The 23518-nt window shown below is 41.9% G+C and overlaps 4 protein-coding genes and 1 long non-coding RNA gene across 5 annotated transcripts in view; 2 read left to right on the top strand and 3 right to left on the bottom strand.

Annotated features, from left to right (window-relative positions):
• The window catches only part of zgc:112980 (uncharacterized protein LOC503706 homolog), an 8976-nt gene extending 8027 nt beyond the window's left edge, over nt 1-949 (top strand). The window contains exon 18 of the mRNA XM_036211852.1: nt 191-949. Coding sequence (XP_036067745.1) covers nt 191-225 — 35 coding nt within the window. The 3' untranslated portion in view covers nt 226-949. The remainder of the gene's footprint in view (nt 1-190) is intronic.
• On the bottom strand, nt 946-9405 carry smcr8b (Smith-Magenis syndrome chromosome region, candidate 8b). Its single transcript, XM_024259375.2, has 6 exons — nt 8808-9405; nt 7046-7458; nt 6194-6924; nt 5697-6107; nt 3269-3773; nt 946-2419 (listed from the first exon to the last, which is right to left on the bottom strand). The coding sequence occupies exons 1-6, from the start codon at nt 8982-8984 to the stop codon at nt 1978-1980; spliced, it is 2679 nt and encodes an 892-aa protein (XP_024115143.1). The 5' UTR covers nt 8985-9405; the 3' UTR covers nt 946-1977.
• Nucleotides 9406-11597: 2192 nt separating this feature from the next.
• On the bottom strand, nt 11598-17628 carry ptcd1 (pentatricopeptide repeat domain 1). Its single transcript, XM_024259376.2, has 8 exons — nt 17064-17628; nt 16846-16986; nt 16197-16415; nt 16010-16111; nt 14035-14685; nt 12959-13075; nt 12054-12236; nt 11598-11913 (listed from the first exon to the last, which is right to left on the bottom strand). Exons 1-8 carry the CDS (start codon nt 17466-17468, stop codon nt 11743-11745), a joined length of 1989 nt encoding a protein of 662 aa, XP_024115144.1. The 5' UTR covers nt 17469-17628; the 3' UTR covers nt 11598-11742.
• LOC118598754 lies at nt 13074-14831 on the top strand. The gene is made up of 2 exons (XR_004947859.1): nt 13074-13384; nt 13416-14831. It is a non-coding gene; the product is annotated as an uncharacterized LOC118598754 (long non-coding RNA).
• A 655-nt stretch (nt 17629-18283) lies between the features above and the next one.
• Nucleotides 18284-23518, bottom strand: part of fbxl18 (F-box and leucine-rich repeat protein 18) — a 6169-nt gene continuing 934 nt past the window's right edge. Inside the window, exons 2-7 of the mRNA XM_024259378.2 lie at nt 23177-23374; nt 22555-22904; nt 22084-22219; nt 20928-22006; nt 18923-19141; nt 18284-18839 (exon numbers count right to left, since the gene is read on the bottom strand). Coding sequence (XP_024115146.1) covers nt 18683-18839; nt 18923-19141; nt 20928-22006; nt 22084-22219; nt 22555-22904; nt 23177-23374 — 2139 coding nt within the window. The 3' untranslated portion in view covers nt 18284-18682. The remainder of the gene's footprint in view (nt 18840-18922; nt 19142-20927; nt 22007-22083; nt 22220-22554; nt 22905-23176; nt 23375-23518) is intronic.

Genomic DNA, 23518 nt, shown 5'->3' with positions numbered 1-23518 from the left:
TGATCTTGGCTGTTAAAACAAACTTACAATCAAACGTGTTACAGTTCATTTTTTCCCATTTTTAAATCTACAAAATAAGAGAAAATAATTTAAATCTGCTGACTTTTTTCCTAATTATGAAATCTTAATCTGATCATCAGGATTGGAAGATTCCATAACTGTATTCTGCTGTTCTTTCTTCCATCTACAGGCTCTCCACTGGCTTTCAATCTCATCCCCTCTTAACAAAAGGCGTCCCGACAGATTCTGCCTTAAGACGGTCACTCGGATCAGCACCGGTGCATCAACATATTCAGAAAACATTCTTTAAGTTGAGCTCCACACATTAATAAACCCACTCTCTCCACCCAAAGCTCATCAGCTTTAAATGAACCACTCTGAGCGCTGTCATGCATTTTACATTTGCAGCAGAGTCATCTGCTGTAATCAGGAATGTTTATCACATGAGCCTCATCCTGCTGCTCGACGTATGTCCACGGATCTCTGTGAACCTCAAACTACCCATTTCACGAGTCTGTGCACTCACACTAGACCAAATGTTTAGGTCTTTCTCCTGCTGTATTCTTATTACAAGGGACCTGATGAGAATGTTTCATCTCAACATGTAAGAGTTCAGAAACTCTGCCTGCTAACCCAAACACAACAACAGTTTCCTGCAGATGTTCAGCTGTATGTCTGCTTCAGCTGGCACCAGCATCACATAGTTTACTATTATATTTAAATATGTTTTTTTTCTCTACTTCTTTTTTTCATCAAAGTCTTTGAATGTGTTTAATTTTATTGCAAATGGCAACACAATGTATTTCTGTTGGTAAACAAGGCCAAAGGCATTGTGGGAAAATAAGTTGGCCACAGTTCAAAGCACAAAGGAACTTTATTTCCAGAGAACTTGTCCACACTGTAACACTGTGCCTTTGAATAATAAACAATAAACCAGATTTAATCATGAGTTGATGTGGCTGCTTTTATTCTAAAAAAATCACACACTGACTATTATGCAGCTGCTTATGTTCTGAGCATTTCAATTACTTCATAGCGAGTCCTTTTTCATTTTATTTCTCGTGTGATTCTTTAGTTCTACTTACACAATTTGTCAAAAGCTAAAAAATGACAATCCAGCTTTTTTTTTTAACTAAAACAGCTTGCAAGTGCAAAAATATAAATATATTTAAATAAAACAATGTTTAATAATGAAACAAATCAGTGCTATGAGGGTTTTTGGGGTGTGAAGACACAAAATAACATTACAACCAAAGCAGAAAGTCAGTAAGGCATGAGTTCTTCCAGTGCATTACCATTAAAAATGTTTCACCAGTTTAAGTGCACTTCAATCCCACAATGCATCATCCATCAACTAAAACAAGTGAAACAGCTTCACAGAATATGAAGTTTTGGTTTGCTAACATCAGAAATACAAACCTGCATTTCACAGAAACTTAAAATGTCTAAAGTTTGTGTTTTTAATATGTTCTTGTGGCAAAAACAAAATCAAATTCTAGTCCCTGAGGTGAATTTTTCTCTAGTCAGACGTCTACTTGGTTTTCTGAACCTAAAATCAAGCAGCATCAACTTCAGAATGTGAGGCCTGAAAGATTATCAATGTTGGAAAAAGGTTTTTGGCTCCTCTTTAGTCATTATAAAACATGTTTTCATGGTAGAAAGTAATAAAAATATATTTTATAAATACATCTGAAAATTCTGTTAACCTATAAAAATCCTCAGAAAGGCCTGGTGGCTGTGGTGCAGCGGTAGGGAGGTCGAATCCTGATTTAAAGATTGTGGGTTCAAAGTGTGCTTGTGTGAATGGGTCTGTGACTGTGAAGCGCTTTGGGCTGAAGGTAGAAAAGCGCTACACAAATATGCATAATTTCCCATTTTGTAAGTCTGGAGTGCCTGACCGTGATTATGGATATATCTACGTCAACATGCTTACAGCACGTTCAAACTGTGGAACACTTTAAAAAGCTTTTCTGTTCTTCATTCATTCGTTGTGTTTCTGTGGAGCTGCACTGAGCTGTAAGTAAACATGAGGACTGGAGGTCCTCGGCCCACATGCTGCTGCTTGATGAGCTCGGACAGGAAGTTCATCACTCTCAGGTCGCCGTCACTTCTGCGTAGCCCTGTCTGCAGCCCGTCCTCCTCGGTCCCTCCGAGTCCTGCTGCCGTGTTCAGATGAGACGGCGCCATTCCAAAAGTGTGCAGCAGGGCTCTGTTGGCCAGTGCAGACAGGCAGCTCTCCAAATGCTGCAGGTAGGTGATGCCTCTGCTGATGCCCGTGTGAGGGTCGGCTAAAGTGGCGAGGAGCGAGCCGGCGTAGGACGGACACTGCAGCGTTCTCTTGTCCAGGTCCAGCAGAGCCAGATAACGCCTGTACTGATTCAGAGACTGAAGAACGGCAGATGAGGAGCTGGAAGAAGATCTGGGGAGGAAGAAGAACAGGATAGAGTACATTTTAGCATGAAAATTAAAGATGTCATTAAGTTCTTTTGACACTTTAGACTGACGATGATACAAATGAACATTAGAACAAAAATGTACAAAAGAAATCAGAAGTATTTAAGTACCCTTCAACTGTGTTTTTGTCTATGAAGCAAAAAAAAAAAATCACTAGACTGTTTTGAGTCATTTTTGCTGAGGAATTGATACAGATTAAAGGGTTTACTCCTGTAGATGAATTTATCTTAGATTATGTAGACACTTTATCTGACACTCCAGTCAAATTCAAAATATTTAACTAAAGAATCTTAAATTTAGGGGGAAAAAAAGGTCAAAATCCTGCAGTTTGTTACTATGTTAAAGTCCTCTATAGATGAATGCATCTACAAGTAAGATAATATAATGATAATCAATAGGCTACCTATTCCCACTGGCTAAAAATCATTCTATTACAATTTAAAAAATCATTTATATCTGGGAAAAAATGCAATCCTTTTCTAAACTCCTAAATCTGAAGAGGCAGTTAGCTGCAATATACAGCTTCACCACTAGATGCTGCTAAATCTTTCGCCTACTTTTTTTATTCTTACTTTTATTTATTTACCTTTTCTGAATATACTGAAAAACCAAAGTGTGGCAAATTATTATCCTTGCTGAAAAATAAGTTTTTAGTACAGTATTTTTTAGTTTTTTCAATATATAATTGTATTAATTGTTTAGAAATGCAACAATAAGCTTAATTTTCTTCATATATGTCAGAAAAATCCCACAAAAACATGTTAAAAAACATGTTTTATATTGGAGCACCTTTTTGATGATTTCCAATTCCCACCTGTGAATTCCTATGAGTCTCCAGGTGAGCAGGTCTGTCAGCTGAAGGGGCGTGGTCAAACACGGCATCACTGCGCCCCCGTCGTGGCCCGGGGACGGCACGAAGAGGCTCAGAGCGTCCACGAGCTTCCTCACCAAACCCTCGTCTCCTCCCATTACAACCAGCGGCCGGCCGCTCAGCAGACAAAACACGGCATGCTGGGAAAACGAGTGCTGCTTGATGAACCTGAGGGCTCTCAGGCCGGCTTTCCTTCTCCTCCTCTTGCTGGTCTGAAGGTTCCCGGGGTGGCTTTGGGTGGGGGTGGGCGGGTCGGAGGAGCTGGTAAAGCTGGTGCAGTCCGATGCCTCGTCCACGCTCAGCAGCCTCAGAGGGGGGGACGGCAGGCATCTACGGTCGAGGTCTACAGGGGCAACAGGCGGGGCAAAGATCACATGGAGGTCAGGCACCAGCCTCTTCCTTTGGCGGACCTCCGGCCACTGCGGCGCAGACTCCACCGCTGCTTCAGCTGTGGGGGGGGGCAGGAAAGTTCATTACTGACACAAAACTGAAACGGATTCTTCTCTGCAGAACAGTTTTGAGAGCCTAAAAACAGGAGAATCAGCCCCACATTTAAATGCTACCAACAATGTAAGTTCATCATGATGGATTATTGAGTTCTTTCAGCCAGATGAATGTTTGAAAGGCTTTCTGACGCCTTATGTCGGCTTAAAGGATTAAAACTCCCCCCTCACATGAGCTTTATTAGTCTGTTTCAAATCCAGACGTTCCGGCTAAACACTTTTAATAGAACTTTAAAACAGTTTTAGTAAATTATTTTATTTTATTTGACTGTTATTACATGCTACTTAGACCGCTTTATGCTCTACATGTTTATTTATACTTGATATGTTTATATTTGAAATATACTTTAATATTTTAAAAATTATTTATTGTTTAACTTGTTTCTAAACTCCAGTACTTCTTCGTCTCATGTTTCTGGGGCTTTGCTGTCTAAATCTGGGAGGGTTTCCACACTCTAGCCCAACAGCTGTGGAGTGGAGCCTCTGCTGTCCTGGTCGGAGCGAGCGAGCGATGTGGCGATGCCCCGTCACATCGTTTCCTCACAGCAGAGCCACACCAGATGTTTCTGTTCCTGTTATAGTAACTGTTTTCTAGTTCCATGTTTCAGTTTTAATACAAGGGATTGAAGGTCATGCTGGAAAAACCGAGTGGGTGGAGGGTCATTATTGTGAATGTGTTTGGTTTTAAAATGTTTGTAATGTTTTTAAAATTCTGTTTGTGGGTTACTTTGATACACAGGACTTTGATCTACTAAATCTGGAATGAAAAAAGCTCTTTTAAATAAAATTTGATTAGATTTTTGTCATGTAGGATTCAAATATTTGCAGGGTAAACTGAGGGTTTTTAATAAATGTATACTTTAATATGAAACATTTAAGATGGAAAATTAAAGTTGGGGCTTGTGAGAGCTAAATTTATGCATTTCACTTATTAAAATTTCTTGTGAGAAAATTAAGCAGATAAAAAGCACAACAACGCGATTGACTGATAAAGATCCAACTGCATTTTTTTAAGTTGCTGCAGATTTAATCATTTATTTTCCTATCGGTTTGCAAACTGCGGCTCCGGAACCACATGTGGCTCTTTTATTAAAGAAGAAAAAAAAAAACTTCCACAAAGTACCTGTAAAGTAAGAAGTGTGAGAAAGTAGTAAAGGGGGGGGGTAAACTAATTCCAATTTTAGCTCATTTAGAAACAGTTGAAGGACAGTGCGTAGCACAAGTCAAACTACAACATTTTGACTAATTTTTGTGCATAATGTCCTGTCCAACAGAAAATCAATGGACGTCAATGCACTCAACCAGAGTTATGGCGGACAGATTATTAAGCAAATTTTCTATTTTCGAAAAATTACGGAATTATAAGTGTTCAAAAATAATTGGCTCGGATTTAATTTTGGTTTGTTAGATTTACATTTCTGGCAAAGATGTACCTACAACAGTAAAATTAACTATATTACAATTATTACTACTACAATTGCTGCACTGAGATGATCATATGTGGCAGGGCGTCTTTTATTTTGAAAGGAACTTGTGTGAACTTCTGTCAAAAGTTAAAAAAAGGCAATTTTCTTTTAATATTTAGGTTTTATTCATGCAAAATTTTTAGGGGGTGAAAGAAAACTTTGCGGGTCCTACTGGGTCGTAGTCAGTGAGAAATTAACCCAAATGGCTCCTTCAGAGTTGAAGGTTGGAGACCCCTGAAGTGTGTGTGTGTAAATATTTATGTTTGGTTTTCACACAATTTTAATCTAAGCCAAACATCCAGGATGCACCCTGCCTTCAATCCACAACGGCTGGGTTAGGCTCCAGCAACCCTGTGACCCCAAAATGGGATTTTGGATGGATGGATAAAACAGTTTAAGAACCTTGCAGCAGTTTGGACGTCGGCTCTGGAAGGGGATCTTCATGGCTTTCGTCGCTCCTCGCTGCATTCGTATCCTCCCTCTTGCCGTCACAGCACATCCCATCTCCCAAAGACTCCTCTGCGTCACTGGACGGTTCATCAGGCTCTGAAGCAGAAGCAGCGTTCTCCCTCTGCTCCTTGAGGAACCCCATCAGTGAGCAGTCCTCGTTTCCGAAGCCGTTGGTGAGAGAAAGAGCCTCTGCTTCCTCCTCTGTGATGGCGGTGAGGTCTTCAGGGATTATGGACTCGGTGGTGCTCAGCACTTCGATGCTGTCCTCGCTGTTGGCACGTTTGGCACTGGCCTGCACACGCCTGACACCTGTGTCCACTGCTGCATGCCGGAGGCAGACATCCACCCTGCCCAGCTGCACTTCTGTGGAGCAGAATTTTAAAATCTGATTTTTTTAATACTTACTACTGAGGTTGTAAAACTGATGAATTTCCTGCGCCCGCCTTTACCTCTCCTGACCGAGCCGACCACGCCCGGCTGAGTCCGATAAGACTTTTCCGTCCCCAGCACTTCGATGCTGTCGCCGCTGCTCACGCTCCCTGTCATTTCAGTGGCGGAGGGGTCAGGGGTCACCCTTCCTGCTTCTCCAGCCTCCAGTTTGATTGGCAGCTCCTCCACGCAGGAGAAGAACACCTCCTTGCGGTTGGGTTCAGAGTAAATGTCTTCAGGGCTGCTCTTGCCCCCCGCGGCTCTGTGAGTCGCCGCATCCGCACCTTTTCCTTCATCCTCGTCTGCATCTTCTGGACTCCACGCCTCAAACAGGAAGTTTGTGAGCCTCAGCTTCCTGGACAGTGACTGGGTGATGCTGGTGGTTCTCAGGACGCTCCTGTCACGGCGCAGACGGCGTTCGGTATCCACTAACTGCTCCTTCATCAGGGACAGGAAGTAGTCGTTGCAGAGTTCCTGTAACGGCTTCAGAGAGCGCTCTGACGTTATGGAGGTGAGCAGGGAGGAGGGGCAGGGCTCAACTGGAAGAAGGGCGGTGGGATCTGTGAGGGAGTCAGCAGGATCGTAAGGCAGGAAGTCCGGCTCCCCGAGCTTCCTGTTTGGGTAAGACATAACCTGACGAAGGAGCTCTCTGTTATTCAGGATGGACCTTTCTACACCTTCAAGATCATCGCTTTTCCTTCCACCTTCTGTGGAGCCGTTTCCATCCTGGAGCAGAGTCCTCCGTCTGTACCTGGATCAACAGAGTAGCAGCAGAGCCTTGTTTTCATTTGGTACAGTTTGAAAAAATCCACAACACATTGTCTCCTTTTTAACTGAACGTGTTGTAGAAAAAAAAAAAAAAAGAACCTCACTCGAGCTCCTGCAGCTTCCTCTGCAGCTCTGATGAAAACGCTTGTCTGTTTCCCGTCTTGAGGCTCTCGGACGCCTGAGAGAAGCCCGCCGACAGCTCGCAGAAGTTCTCCATCAGCTTCATCTGGTCCGAGCAAATGTAGGCCATGCAGAAAGGTCGCACCATGCCCCGAGTCTCCAGGTCATACAGGGTCACATGGTGTACATACACAAACGCGTCCTCCGCCGAGTCTCCCAGGATCACCTTGGAGTCCTCGCTGAAGTTCAGGCGGGGACCAGGTGAGGTAGGAGGGGTGAGGCCGGGGCCCGACGCCTGGTAGTCCACCGACATGATGCGAACGGAGAAGTGATTGAGGTCGAATGAACCGATGACGCGCTGATCGTCTGGTATGGTGAGAACAGGCTTTGGACCCACCTGACAACAGATCAGAACATCATACCCACATTCACTGTAAAGCCCACATCTACTTTTATGTATATTTATCAATATGTCTTATATTTTATGAATACTTTACAGCATTCACTCTATGGTGATTCTCCTGCTCCTGTCCATACGGGTAAAAACTCAATCATACTTTGAGTGATTTCAGCAATCTTGTTATCAAAACGTTCAGCAAGTTTAGGGGCATTCCTGCTTGCACTCTTGGTATTCATATATTTGCAATTTTAAAAATGTTACGCAATTTATGTGATTTTTTTTTTTTAGACCTAAAGAAATTAGAAATTCTTCAAATATTATGTGCACTTTAAAACCTGTGCAATTTTGGTATCAAAAAGTTTAGCACGTTCAGGACATGTACTTTTGGTATTCATGCATTTTACTCATTTCAAAATTTTCGCAGTTTTTCAAATATTTCTTCAAATTCTTTGTGCATTTTCTGCACGTTTGGTATCGAAACATTCAGCAAATTCAGGGGATTTTTCAGAAATGAAAGTAAATTGGTTTATTGAGCAAAAAGCATTCACGCTTTTGCAGGTAATGCAACTTTTTTAGTTTTTTATTTGCATGTTGCAAGTTTTTTTTTTTTTCTTTTACATTTTACCTTTCTTAATAAAATATCTGTGAGTAGATGTTTTATTCCTGAGAACCACAGATGAACATTTAGACCAGGGGTCTCTAACCTGAGGCTCCGGAGCAACACGTGCATGGCTCTTTTTTTATTATTTTGAAATTTTTTGTGCGCCATGTGCCACAGAAAATCAATTGGAGACCAATAAGCACAACCAGAATTAAGGCACACCAATTATCAGATAGATTTGCGATTTTTGAACAAGTTAAAAGATTTGAAGTGTCTTTTAAAAAATCACTTAATCAGCTTCAATTTAATTTTGGGTCATTAGATGCACCAGAAATTGTCAATTAAACTGTTTTTTTTTTTTATCACTGCTGACATGACATATTGTGGCTCATTCTGGGTTTTAATCAGTGATACATTAACCCGAATGACTCTGTTGATGGTTACAGACCCCTGATCTAGACATCAGGACGATTGAGACATTAAACTGGTATGTAATAAAAAGCAGATCTGAATGTTATAAGTTCTTCCTTTAAAAAAATCACAGTTTCCTGTTGGAGAACAAAAAAAAATGACCTATTGAGAAATAGCTTCTCTAGAAAATACTGAATGATTCTTCTAATCATATTGTTCTATTTAATTCTATCTCTTATTTTGTTTTGAATAGTCTTTAAACTTTGCTTTAGTCTCTTATTTTGAAATCTGGCCAACTCTCATCTTTCCAAACCCAAAGACGCGCGCGGCGCACCTGTTCGGAGAATTCCGCCACCAGGATGAAGTCTCGGTGAAACTGCGCCTTGGTGCTCCAGGGGTCACGCGGGGGTGAGAGGGGCACCGACAGCTCCTCGGGGAGACCCTGCTCACGTCCGCCCTCCTCGAACTCATCCGCGCTGGTGAAGGCCAGCAGGTCCGGCGAGCCGATCATGGTCCCCCCCGGTGGATCCGCGGTCTATTCGGACGCGGCGGCGGAGTGGCCGCGATCCAACAGCACCGCCATGAGCCGCCTCAGCTGCCGGTGAGTCAGCGGTTCGAGCGGGGCGACGCCACCACAAACGAGCGGGAGGGGGGTTTAAAAACTTGCTGCGCACTTATTCCTGTCGATATAGAAGCTGGAGAAACCAGCCCGCTTCCTCTTCAGTAACCGACAAGCGTGCGGGCTCCTGCGGGTGACAGTCACACGGTTCCTCAACCTTTGTCCCGGGAGTCCCGTTCCTCTTTTTGAACATTTTTTTTCCCCCGACGTAGACTCTCAGCTCAAAACAATCATGGAGACTTCTTACACCGGCAGACACGAGCCTCTTCCCTCCTAACGGTCCATGTGACAGACATATGCCCGCGCGGGGTCCTGCTCCCCGCCCTCCGGGGCTGAGGCGCGAGCGTACAGTAATGGGCGCGAGGCCAGAAGCTCGAGCCCAGCTTCAGGTGAGGGCGGGGCCAGGTCAAGGAGGACTTCACCCTCACTTTAAACTCATTTCCCACCTCCCCACGCTCCACTCCCAATTAGTGGTTACTAATTAGTTATGAGTGGTTGTAACTTATCGTCAAATCATCACAGAAATCTTTCTTTTTTATATATTGGTGCCACATCTATAAGAATTCTGCATTATTATGTGGGATCCATTCATGTATCGGTCACTCTGTTAGACTGGTGTCCTCTCCTTTCCCAAATTCAGGAGGTGGTCTGATAGACTTAAAGACCTGCTCAAATGAAAATCATGTTTTTGATGTTTTTAACATTTTATTGTGGCATTTTTCTGATAATATGTAAAGAAAATTGAGCGTAACATTACATGTCTGAATATTTATTTATTCAAATTGTTGTAAATGAGAAGCAGAATATGGCATCCCTTACCATCATACTGCCCCCACAAAAATGTGTCACTCTTATTGCTGCAGTGATCAGCATTTGTGTTCTCTGTATCCTTTCCACACTTTGATCCTGTGCTCTAACTGCAGTGCCGACTGTATTTAGAGTCTGGCTTCTGTGCTGAACAGAGCATGCTCACAGTCAGCTGATCACCAGCACTATAGAGAGACCAGAAAGCTCTGACAACAGTCAGTGGCAGAGGAAGAGAAAGCTCTTTGGTGTGGCCAGGGAAGATCTGGATAATATTTGTGAGGACAACCCAAATACGAACCACAAATAAATGTTTCTTACAAATGTGGCACCATTTAAAACTACAACAAAATATAAAATGGCACAACAGTTATTGACAAAAGTATGGTTACTACATAGAAATATTCAGGGAAACACCCCCAAACCATTTTTTTACGTTTACTTGTTTTGATTTAAACAAAAACGTCTTAGATATTGATGAGAAAAAATGCTACAACATTGTTTTTCATCCAGATTTACCGATTTAGGGGTCGGCGGCTCCTTTTATTCCCCCCTGCATCCTCTTCAATCACACCATCCACCTCCTTTACGATTTTCATGAAGCTTCTCTTTGGTCTTCTTTCCTGGTAAGGTCCAATCTCAGCATCATTTTACCAGCACCATCACTGTTCCTCTGCGTTTATCTCCAAAACATCTAACATGGGCTGTTCCTCTGATCGATTCATTCCTGGGGCTATCCCTATAAAGAACCTCAACATCTTCATCTGTGCTTCTCAGAGTTTCTAAACCAGCAGCATGGCTTCTCTCACTACATACTTCTACACCTTTCCTTTCATTCTATTGTCACACATCACACCTGTTCCAACCAGCAAGCACACACCCATATCTCTTTCCCAGACTCTCCATTGTTCTGGATTGTTGACTACTAAAAGTTTCCCCTTCTTCACCTGTACTCCCTGAAACCTCACTGTCCATTTGAGTCTCTTTCATTCACACACAGATACAGTGCCTTGCTGCAGTTGATCTTTACTCTTCTCCAGTTCAGAGAACCTCCACCTAATCTCAATACAGATCACAATGTCATCTGCAAACATCATGGTCCATAGGGATTCCCATCTAACCCCTCGGTTTGTCCATCACCACAGTAAACAAGAAAGCACACACAACTACTGTACTTTTGCCAATTTAAACTCTAATCTTATCCATTCTAATAGTTTTTTTGTCCTTTCTTTAAAGGTCTTAGCATTTCATGCAAGACATGTGAACATTTCCATACTCTTGTCCTTAATAAACAGCTGAATCTCCCACAGACTTCACTCCAGCAGCTGTGTGGGCCGACTGCCGACTGTCAGTGACGTCTGCAGAGATGTTCCAACAAAAGTAAAGCAGTGCAAGTATAAATAGAACCCCCCTCCCTCCACTCGCACAGCGACTGACACCCCAACACACTCATTAGAGGAGACATGATGGCCCCCTCTGGCTATACATAGTTTTCTGCTCTTTTTCTCTGGTTGCAGTCACACTGCAGGGATGTTCAAGTGGTGTAGCGTCTGTCCAACAGATGTCAAACCATGCTGAGGTCCACGTCTGGCTGGGAAACTTTTAGATTAAATTACTACGTGAAGAAAAAATTAGGGTTTAATATATTAATAATTAGTACATTTATTGAAACCGCAAAAAAGACAATTTTCAATAAAAATGTGCAACACGAATGTTTTTATTAATAATAAAAAAAAGTTTTATGAACGTCTTAATGGATAGATTTTTACAGTGTAATGTCACACGGTTGATCCGGTCTAGTTCTTCTGGTCTCTGTAGTGAGAGGTAACCCCAATGGGAGATGCTTTCATATTCTTCTCAGTCCATCTTTGGATTCTGTGTTAGGAGCTGAATCCTCCACCTCAGTTTGTATCTTCTGGTACTCCTCATCACTCTGAGCCGGACAATCCCTCAGCCACTGCTGGTAGTAACCACGGAAACCATCAATGTGGACCAGGTAGTTGTTTCTTGATTTGTACTAGAGTAAGATAAAAGGAAGACCAATAAGAGAGAAGCTCCACAAATACATTTAAATCTTTCAAATATGAAAAAGACAAGAGTCAGAGATAACCTTAAAAGCAGAACTTTAAAACATTTTCTGTAACTGTGTATTCTGACCTGGTTGTAGTTGGGAGGATACTGCGCAGCAAACTCCAGCTGTCTGATGATGACCTTATTAGGGAACACGCTGCTTTCCTTCATGGTCTTCAGAAGTGTTTTGAGGTAGACGTAATCCAGTCTGCGAGCCGCACGGCCAATCAGAGCAGAGAACACGTGGACGTTGGGTCTTAGACCTGCAAGCTGCAGCCAACAGACATGTTAGGAGAACTCCCATCAACCCCGGTTCACATTCACCATGTACTGTCCGGACAGCAACCAATCAGAATATTGTTTACATTTTTGAAACCAGCATCTAAGAGACATTTCAGTATGTTTTTGTTTTAACCCTTTAACTCCAGCTTTAGGTCCAGCGTTTACATTCTTTTAACTACTGTAACTCTTCAACCACTTAAGTAATCCTATCGGATTCTAAAGTGGAGAAAAGCAATACTTTACAGTTATGAAGTGCTCAACGTAAATCAGCTGAATCTCTTGTGGAGAAAAGCAGCTAGCACCTGGATCAGAGTTTTGACCATTGGGGAGCTTCAATGGCAGGTTGGTGGAAAACATGATGGACACCAGCTCAGTAGCCTTGTGGTAGTGTCCGCCCGGAGACTGGACGGTTGTGAGTTCAAACCCAGGACGAGTCATACCAAAGACTGTAAAAATGGAACCCAGTGCCTTCCTGATTGACACTCAGGATTAAGGGGTTGGATTGGGAATTGTAACCACCAAATTGTTCCAGATTGCTTTAGTTGTTCTTTTTTTTCCCTTGTTCTTGCATTTTGTAGAACAGTAATGGTTAGAGGTGCAACACTTTCCTCTGCTCAGTCTGTCAGTCAGGCGTGTGACCCAACATGTGAAGAAGAAAAGCAGCATTTCTCTGTGTTTTTTCACACTTCAGATGTGTCCTCCATCATCACCTTCATGTCTTGCAGCAGCTGAAGGCCGTCGTCCTGCCGATTGCATCCCAATGCCAGACATCCAAATGTCTGCACGTTAACGCTCACGTTACGCTGTCGCATCACACAAAGCACACCCTGGAAAGATGAGCACATATGCAAGATATGTAATGAACCACAATGCTGTGAGGATCAAGAAAAAGATAAATGATTTTAAATCTGTCAACTCTTAATATCTAATATGTAAAATACGATTCTTTTAGTAAACTCTCCCTCCCATGTAAGCTGTTGGTCCCATAAAAGACCAAAACACTACATCTGATCCAGACACAAACTAAACCTCCACAGGAACCGCTTCCTCTTTTGGATGTGGTTCTACAGAAAACACAACAGGATCCGATTCTTTAAAGCCTTTGTCATTTGTGCTGCTTGAGTTGAAATGAAAACGTTTTTGGTCTGAGAGGCGAGGCTGAAGCAGCTTCATCAAAAAGGAACATGGAAGACAACCGACTGTCATGGACCCACAGCTGTACATAAGTTCCAGTAATGTTAGATTGCATCATCAGTTTGAGATGACTCCCAACCGAGTCAGCAGAAAAGCAGCTTTTCATGCTGTGATGACTGTAGAAGTCCGGCCCTAGACAGGTTTTTACACTAAATGTTTTTATTTTTATATTATGTTACACTTTTATACCTTGTTATTAACAAATTTACAATGCATTGTTACATTAACCTACATGGAGCTTGTGACCAGTTGAAACCAGTCAGAGGACGGTTCAAGGGCTCGATCAGTACTTTCCCCACTGAAAAACAAAGCTATAAATTCTCTGTCGGCAGGAGCAGGGCCATGGACACTGACCAATAAGGTATCAAGGACTATGGGGGGGTTTCCTGTCCTGACAAACGTTGGCCTGAAGCCATATATGGCCCACCTGGGGGGTTATATGTGCATTTTACAGGCCTTCGTCTTTTCATGGCAGAGATTCAATGTTTTATTAAAAGTTCATTGAAAAATGTGACGAACTTTTACAAGTTTACAAGTATTAACATTAAATACAGCTGTCATTTAAATATTTGTTTAAAGTGTGTCTGCATACCTTTGCCTCCTCCAGGTTACCAACTTTGGCGGCTGAGCGGATCACGGAGTTGAAAAAGGCGGCATCCAGCTTCACCCGATGCTCTTTGGCCACTTTCAGCAACACCTGCAGACACTGCTCACCTGGCTCCATCATGTCCGCCAACAAAGTCAGAGTTTTCAGGTCTGGACTGAGTCCACTGGCTACCATCTTCTCCAGGAAGCCTTTGGCTCCACCAATGAGATCCAGCCTGTCAGACGCTCCATCCACAGAGCCCAGCGAGATAACAGCCGCTCTCTTCCCCTCAAAAAGCTCCAGCAGGTTGGGTGCTGAAGAGTCAGCGATCAAGTCATCAGGGAGTGAGATGTTTTCTGTTTGTCTGACTGGTATCAGACTGGTTGGGTGGTCTTTGTGACCCGGCCTGCTGTCCCGCTGACCACCAGGATGTGACTGAAGAAGCAGCTGCCTCTCTAGAAGGTCCACGTCTACAACACCTTTGCCTCTCGCGCCCGAGACATCCCCTCTTCCCTTCTGCCCTCCAAAGTCAGTGTGAAGTAAAATACTGGCGGCCAAAGCAGGATCTCCAATCCCACAATCCCTGGCAGTTCTTAAAAGCAAATTATAGTTCTTTGAATCTGGAAGAATTCCTGAGAGAAGCATCTGGCGCCACACCTGCAAAAAACAAAAAGCTGTGGAAGTTTAAGATGATCACGTTTTCACTGAACACCACTTTGGGAGAATGAGCAGGAAAATGAGTCACACTCATTGATGCAATTTTGACTGTGTAGTTGGTGGTTTGGGTGTCACAATAGTCTGCATTTTTATTTTTGGATTTCTTTTTAAACCTACCACAAGGAGAAACTTTGCAAAAGAAAATACAGGAAAAGGCAAACTGGGAAGAAAAAAATTGATCCAGATTACATTTTTTTTAAAAAGGTATACAAAAAAAAAAAAAACTACAATTGAACCAAATACACTAACATTAAACTGTGATAGACAAACAGATATGCCAAGAAAAAGGTGAGTGTTAAATAATAGATAACCCAAAGCAATGGATCACATCACATGGATGCATCACTTTAAAAGTAGATACCATGAAGTAAGTCCTCTCCCCTTCCCGTCAATCATAACTGAGAGTTATCCGTTAATATGCTCTCGCACTACCTTACAGCCTCACAACTGCAACTTAATTTTATCGGTACAACAAAAATGTCAGATAATTTTTGAGCTATCCAGCTGTACAGTTTTGATCCAGATGTCAGCTCATACGAGGAAAACAAAGACATGTCTGTATCTAGTCGTCTACAAGTGGATGCATCAGAATGCAGCAGCTTTTTAAAGCTATTTTTTAACCCTATTTTTTAATTTGCTCCCGATTTAAAACAAATTAAATATATAAATATTAAAAAATGCAACTTTAAGCTTGATTTTCTTTATATATGTTTGAACTCATGAGAAAAATGCAACAAGGACATATTAAAAACACTAAGTAGAGGGTTTTTCTATCTCCATATACAGTTTGTTACATGAGAAACAAACAGGGAAACAGTAATTTAGTGTAGAGTTGCTACAGGTTTCTTCATGCTAAACTTAAGACCTTTTTTTAGGCCATGAATGTCAAAATTAAGACCAATTTCTCAGTATATTTCTTATTTTATACATTATTTCCAATTATATAAATTTATTTATTCCCATTTCTTATGTTGTTTGTGGTCTTCAGTGTGATGCTGTAGTGCTCAAATGTTTTTAAGTCTCTTTAAGACCCTGCAGGAACCCTGTTAGTGGAAAGTTAGTACAGAAGAATCACAGCAAGCATCACTCAGGATGGAATACGATTGTGTAGGAACTGGTTCTACAGTTTGGAACCTTAATGCAGCTCGGAAGACCTATATTAATCTGCAGGCTTATTTTAAAAAAATATTTTTCAAGTATTTTATTATTTATTGCAATGTTTAACAATTATAACTGCTGACAGAAATGAATAATGTATTTTTACCTGTAACGCCAGTCTGAACCCAGTTTCTTTGTCCTTCAAGCAGCCCATCAACAGGTAGTGAAATGTTTCTGAGGTCACAGCGTGTCCGTTTTGAAGCATCTCCTATGAGAACATGATATACGATTAAAAAAAACATTTCTAAGCCATCCCCACATAGTTGAATCACGCCATGATAAAGGCGCCGAACCCTGAGAGTGTGAAGGCAGGCCTGCAGGTGGTTTGTGACGGCGTGAGTCTTAAGAAGAGCGTGGTATGTGATGGTACTCAGAGGGTAGTTTTTGCGTCGCAGCTCCTGTTCCAGCTTCAGCGCTTGCTGGAGACCGGCTTCGTTTGAGGGCGCCTCAGCGCAGGCATTGAACAAAGCAGTGTAGGTGGCATCGGACGCAACCAGACCTCTCTTCTTCATCTGGAGACAAATAAGCAGATTTTTCTGTAAGAACATTCTGGAAATACTAGAGGGAAAAATTAAAATGAGATGGAGTTTTAAGGGGGAAAAATATCATTTTAAACTTCTATAAACAGCATAATAAAAGACCACTGGAAACACTTTTACAATAGATCAAAAAATGATCAAATTGGAACTTTAAAATGGGTTTTCATGTATTTCATACATAAAGAAAATAACTGATTTATGAAGGTGTTTTCTATAATTTGAATCAAACTTCCAGAATATTTTTTGCTTGAAGGTTAGAGTTATAATTAAGTTTTGCCCTTTTTATGTTGTAAAAGGACATCATTAATGGTCAACTCTAGGAGGTGTGGTTTCAGTGCATTGTACAATACTGTATTACTAATAGGTTTGAGTGTAAGAATGATGTCTGCATCCACATCCTCACATCATTGTAGAGTTTGAAGGCCCTCTTGAGCTGTCCAGCTCGACCGCAGCCTCCAATCAGGACAGAATAGTTGTACTCCTCTGGCTGCAGCCTCTCCTCCTTCAACATGTTTCTACTGAACAAATCCAGGGCCTCCTGCAGCTGTTAAAGACACAAAAACATCAACAAACTCACGCAGAATCAAAAATCTGAGACAGAACTAGCATAATTCAACTCACTTTGTTTTCTTTAATCCGTTTTTTGCACTGCAAGAAGTACCAGTAAGGAGTGTTTCTCCTGCCAGGCCTCCTGAAGTGTTGATGTATATCTTCCTCCTCGTCGTCCATGGCAACAGCATCCTGTAAACTCGGGCTGCTTTTCTTATACGAAGTCCTAGAGGACCACTCAGTAGACAAGGAGCCAAAGTCCTCACGGTCGGGTGGGACTGGAGTTGTGTCGACGGAGTCCGTTTTCGTGGGAAGAGACACGAACCTGGCGTTTGGCGTGGTGAGGAGCCTCCACCTGGTTTGTGACCTCAAAGTCACGCTCTCAGGTGACTCCTTCAACGCTGAAAACATGGACGACCTCGCGACGGGAAGTTTACCCGCATGACGCACACACGCAGAGGCAACGCTTTTAAACATAACTCACGATTTAAAATGCCAGCAAACCAAATAAGCAAACCGTGTTACCTCTTGGCATTTGTCATATACAGTCTATGGTCAAATCCCTACCGTCATTGCTGTGAGCGCGTGGACCTCAACCAGGATGCATTCTGGTTCAGACCAGACTAATCAATCTCAAATCACTTTTTATTTAAAAATGTGTTTTCATTCGTAATAATTGAAAAAGTAACAAACATATATTTAAATGTATTTTATAAACAAAATCTAACTCATTTATGTTATAAAGTATTAAAATGTTCACTCCAAAATGAGTCGCTGCTCCCTTATCGACTACATCATAAATCGATTGTACATGTCTGAGCTGCTGTAGACACTCCCCCTTTACTGCCCTCTGCTGGTCAAATTAGGTAATTACGTTTTTTTGTTTTTGTTTTTTAACTGGAAAGATACATTTCCACATTTAAATTATGAAATGTTTAAAATGTAGCTTCAGTTTGTTAAAAGCAGATGAAAATAAGTTAAAACTACTCCACTAATCCTAAACGTTCAAAAGATAAATTCACAGTGAACAAATAATAATAAATAGAAACAACTTTTCACATATGAAATATGAAATCCATACCCCATTACAAATTTGTAGCTAATGAGTTATACAAAAACCCTTAGTATGTGTGTGTGTGTGTTCTTTATGTTGAAATTTGTTTTTTGAAATGTTAGATAAAGTTTAGAAAAAAAAGCTTTTATTATAAATACATGTATATGTAAATAATGGATGATAAACCTTTTTATACATTTTAGCATGTTGTAATGAGTCAGGAAAAACCACAAAAGCAGTAACTATAAAAAATATTAAGTTGTTTATTAAATCATCACATGATATTCAGCTTCAGAGGCAAATAACTAGTTCCAGAACAACCATTTATTTCCCTTTTGTTTTTGAAACCACTATGCTTACTTTTTTTTAGGTAACAAAATTGTGTTAATTCAGAAATCATTTTTAGTAAAGAAGCCAGAGTTGAGGTCAACATGGCAAATAAAACCATCCAGAAAATAAATACTATCGTATTTAAAGGAAATTTTCTCTTTAAACACCATAATTATATTTGTGTAAATGTAAACAATGTAGTTGATGTATTATTAACCTGAAATTCTTATTTGCAATGTGCAACCTGATGACATATGATGATAAAAATGTTTCTTGTGCATTTTGGTTGCAGCGGCAACGCACTGAATCACAGTGGCGATAAACGTGGTGGTTGTGCAACGTGGCTCTGGAATAAGGTGATCTGATCTAGTAATGTCAGAGGAATGCCTCTGATGACTGAGGGCAGGTCCTCATGCTGTAACGGGTAGATGACCACGCTGAGAGCCGGGCGCTTGGCTGAAAATCTAAGAAGAGAAAAAAAGCACAAAATTGTGAGGAGCTGATAGTACAGGGTGTCTATTTATGATCCAAAAACCACGCCGTTCACCTTTCGAAGAGAGTTTTCTGCAGCGTTCGACAGGCCACCAAAGTGCCGCCCATGAACATGTGGCACATGATGAGCTCCGAGCATTTCTCCACGAAGGCATCTGTGGCTGATGGGTCAAACGTGCCGCTGCGTGAGATGAGGCAGAAGCGCTGCAGGCGGGAGCAGCAGGACAGAGCCTCAAAGAAAGACGCGTTTGCGTTCAGGTAAGGCTGCTCTAATCTAAGAAACAAAAAGAGGTAAAAATCATCAAAATGTACGTATTTCAGGCTAGAACAAAATCTACACAGTGAAACTGAAGTAGAGGGATCAAGAAAAAATTGAAACATTTTGTGCACTACTGCAAAGCGGTTTCCCAGCCTCCCTAGTAAAGTTGCATGTGACAAATTGATGAAAAAAGAATTACAATTCCATAGCAACCATTTTATATTTTCATTTGTGTTGAGAAAGTAAACAGATCTCTGTTTGAAAAGTTTGGATTTCCCTGGCAATGGAGGCTTTTTTGTTACCCACATTTCTAATATGTTCACATCACATTATATTGTTTTGTTCAGCTTAATCTAAAACCTAAATTAGTAAATGCTCAAATTATTTGTATTAAAAATGTGTGGAACGCCACTTTTGTGAGCTCACCACGCGAGAGCTGTTTAAAATCTTTAACTAAAATACCGACGTTTTTCCCCCAAACAGCTCCCTTGGGATGAGTTAGGAGGCGATCGATCAAAATCCCAAGGAGGAGTTTCAATTTGTAGCTGGTACAAAAGGTGTTTCTTTTGAAAATTCATAGATGGCGGCTTCTTTCAAAAGTCAAAGGTCATTATCAATTATAATGATTATTACTTATTATATTTTTTGTACTTTATTACTGTGAAGCAGTGCATAACTTTAAAAAATGACCATTTACTTATATATCCTTTTAAAAATCACAGACACTTTGTTTCACCTCAACTTTAATTTTATATTGTAAGTATCCTAAACCTGGGGTGGACAAACTTTTTGATTTGTGAGCCACAAGTTTGACAGAAGGAGCAGATGTGTGGCCTGTTTGGGCAATCCGCCTCATAAGACAAAAAAAAAAAAAGGAATTTGGACAAAGACATGCTAAATTTGATTGTAAATTAATATAATTTAAGACGGAAAATTTTGGAGTTTTTATTTTAAAACTGTGACTTTTTTTGTCTGACTTTAGTGCACCAATGAGATGATGTCCCCCAGAGAAAAACACAGACTTCAAGAAATGCTGCGTTTAAGTGCTGTTGGAACGATTGGAAAAATATTAATTTAAAAAAAAATTAAAACAAAAATAATAGTCAATGAAGTTGTGATTGTAGGATTAAGCTAGTAGCATGCGTGAGAAATTTCGTGAAGATAAAAAAAAAATAAAAAATCCATATTGTGCAAAAATTTCACACTTTGCCACAAAATGATTTTAAAGCTTTCTTTAGATTTCCTCGACACATCTGTTTTGGTTTTCTTAGTGGGTTTTAAAATATTTCCTCATTTTTTTTGACCGTTTCTCCCGCTGTGATGTGAGAGCTTCATCCAATGTGGAGGTTTTTAAGAAAAAATGGAAAACTCTTCCTTTCAGTATAGCTTTTTCATAGTTTCTCCACATTTTTATTAGGTTTTATACATTTCTACTAATCATTAATTTGATCTAATCTGATTGTTCTCGTGGGATGTGTTTATGTGCTGGGTTTTTAATGTGTTTTTATTTATTTTTTATTATGATTGCTATTACTATTTTTGTCTTACTGTTATTTATTTTATTTTGGAAAGCATTTTGAGATGCTGGGAAGCAGAAAAAGTACCATATAAATAAAGTTTGTTTAACCGGGTATTAGATGTGTGCAAATTTTGGAATACATGGTGGTGGCTCAAAGCAGAGTAAGACAGAATAATTTCAATCACAATCTGGTCTTTGTAGTCAGTAACTGCTGCAGGACTTGAAAATGAAATGCTTCAACTAAAGAGGAGTATTTCTATTTCTAGAGTGATCATTTCTAACCTGAGCTCCTGCAGTTGTGAACACTGCTTGATGGCGTCCAGCAAGGCAGCAGAGTAGTTCATGGTTTTCAGTGACCCTAGATTGGCGAGCGACAGCACTCGCAGGTCTCTGCACTGCTGGGATAGCTGGATCAACCCGGTTCCCCTGAGGGCTCCGGGGAGTCCGGCCAGAGTCAAGCGCCGCAGTCGCGGGAAAGCACCGAGTGCAGCTAAGTGGGAGTCACCAACGGTTCTTTCCCAGGCACAGATGCCGCGGCGCTCCATGCTGGCACGAGAGCAGGGCTCGAGGCGAGGAAGGGCAGAGACGAACCCCGAGCCGATGACCTCCAGGGTCTCCAAATGAGGACAGCCGGCCGCGAGCAAAGACAGTCCCGACGTGCCGTCGCTCTGAGGAGGCGCTTCCGAGTCGGGCTTGTAGTTTTGGAGTCCGACTCGAGGAGCTTTCTTCAATCCCTGGAACAAGGAGGAGTGAGCCGTACTGCGAGCGGAAACTTGATTTCTATTTAAGCCGTCTGACAGAGTGCAGACCGGCAGCGTGAGGGAGCGCAGGTGCCGGAATTTGGCCAGGCTGTCACACAGGTGTGTTTCCGTGCCAAGCCCAGGTGAGTGTTCATGGTGATAATGGTTGTGCATCAGATTCAAGTGCTTCATGTTGCAACAGGCGACGGCCAGCTGGCTCACCGAGCCAACGACCAGCTGATCCTCCACAGCCCTGCAGTCGGAGTACGGACAGTGGCTGATCCCGCTGAGGTTGAGGCTAACCAGCTGAGTGGCGTCTCGGACTCCCCCGTTCAGCAGCGACTGGAACACCTGTGGCCACAGCGCGGGGCAGCGGCTGAAGCTCAGGTGCTTGGGGCTGTTACCCTCCAATGCCCCCTTCAAGGACAAATGGTTTAACCAGGAGCGGGGCAGTTGCAGGGCCACCAGGTCACCCCGTTCACCCAAACTCTGAGCCAAAGAGGGCGCAGCGGGCCAGTGAGCGGGGTTGGGACCGGGGATGGACACCAGGAAAGTTCGGAGATGCTTCGGAACGTGGACGCTGAACACCGCCAGGTAGAGGAGCAGCAAAGTCTGGTTCACCTGTGGTTGTTGAGACACAGAGCTCTCAGTCACACCAGCAAGTAGCTTCAAATCCCACGTGAACCTACGAAACTCACTTCTCCTGGAGCCAGCCGGGCAGTGAACTCCTCCAGCTGTTCGTAGTGAGGCACGCTGCTCTGACCAACCATCAGCTGACAGCTCACGCCCACTCCCTCTCTGGTCACATCGGGGATATCGAACTGCAGCATCAGCCTAGACAACAAAAGACCCTCAACATGAATGATCAGCAATATACTCACTTTTTGTTTTGTTGTACTGAAAAGGGATTAAAAAAATACAAGGGTTACGGTTATTTGATGAATAAATACCATTATAGAATTGCTTTAAAATGAAATAAATTGATTATAATCAACATTGGAAAAAACCTTTTGGATAAAAGTGTGGTAGGTTTATTTCACTATAACATAAAATCGACGTGATGACAGCAAAACACTTTGAATTTTGCATCACAATTGAAAAAATAAATACTCAAAAACACAGTTTTAATCTGAATATATCATTATCATACTAAATTCAGCAGTTCTTACTTGCGAAGCTGAGCACAACAGGGCACCACTCCGTAACTCGGCGTGAAGAGGGTCTGCCTGAGCTCAGTGAGGCGACTGAGAGAGTCCACCGCCTCAGAGCTGAGCAGAGCGGAGTTGAAGCACGGCCTCACGTCAAAGGCCAGCGACTTGAGCAGAGACAGCGAGGAGAGGAGACGAGACAGGCAAAGGGAGGTGAGGCGGCAGCCGGTGACGTCCAGATGCGTCACTCCTCGGCAGCGAGACAGGTACTCCATGGTGGAACCAGAAAGCCAATAGCAGCCGTTAAGGCTGAGGCACTGCACTCGGTTGGCGAGCTGCTTTAGTATGACGCGAACCAAGAGATCATCAGCCTGAAACAATAAAAAGGACACAGAGTATTTAATGTCTTCCATCATTAAACTTTAGTACCAGTGAAAAGTTTTAGAACAGTTATCCAGTTTTTCCATGTCCAGCTGGAGAAGCTGGTTTCAGACATGAAGCAGGACATTACACTTAACATTTCTTAATAAAAAACTAAAACCACTAAAGTTCTCTAAATTAAACACTTGAGAATTCTCAGAAAGTACATTTTCAATTAATAAAAAGCGTCATTACTCATAACAGGATAAAGCGATTTCTTTACCAGATATTCTTCGGACAATCTAACTTTTGTGAGCAGGGACTTGTCATGGCACAGCGTGTGTAACTTATGGCAGACGTTCGCCACGTTCGCCAGCAAGTCGCACACCGGAACATGACGCAGGATGCACAGCAGGATCTCATCGGACAAGTCGGACATTCCTGCATATGTGGAGGACATCGTGTCTTCCACACGCACAGCCTGAGAAGAAAAGCAGGTTGTGAAAAATACATTTTTAGATCAAAACCAAATTCAAAGAATATTTAAGATACAAAGATCTTCAACTGGAATGTTCAACACTGCGTCTCAGTAGAATATGCTTAAAATTCTAGTGTTAATTCCATA

Source organism: Oryzias melastigma, linkage group LG1 (assembly GCF_002922805.2).
Source record: "Oryzias melastigma strain HK-1 linkage group LG1, ASM292280v2, whole genome shotgun sequence".
In the NCBI taxonomy this organism is placed as follows: Eukaryota; Metazoa; Chordata; class Actinopteri; order Beloniformes; family Adrianichthyidae; genus Oryzias; species Oryzias melastigma.
Note: the sequence above shows the minus strand (reverse complement) of the source record. Positions and strands in the feature narration are given on the sequence as shown.

Coding starts and splice junctions, on each gene's coding strand:
- smcr8b (XM_024259375.2), bottom strand. CDS start 8,984: ATGATCGGCTCGCCGGACCTGCTGGCCTTCACCAGCGCGGATGAGTTC. Junction 6,925..7,045: donor AGGAAGCTGCAGGAGCTCGA/GTGAGGTTCTTT, acceptor CTGTTGATCCAG/GTACAGACGGAGGACTCTGC. Junction 6,108..6,193: donor GGTCGGCTCGGTCAGGAGAG/GTAAAGGCGGGC, acceptor TCTGCTCCACAG/AAGTGCAGCTGGGCAGGGTG.
- ptcd1 (XM_024259376.2), bottom strand. CDS start 17,468: ATGTTTAAAAGCGTTGCCTCTGCGTGTGTGCGTCATGCGGGTAAACTT. Junction 16,112..16,196: donor CCTGCCTTCACACTCTCAGG/GTTCGGCGCCTT, acceptor ATGTTCTCATAG/GAGATGCTTCAAAACGGACA. Junction 14,686..16,009: donor GGTTCAGACTGGCGTTACAG/GTAAAAATACAT, acceptor TGTTTTTTGCAG/GTGTGGCGCCAGATGCTTCT.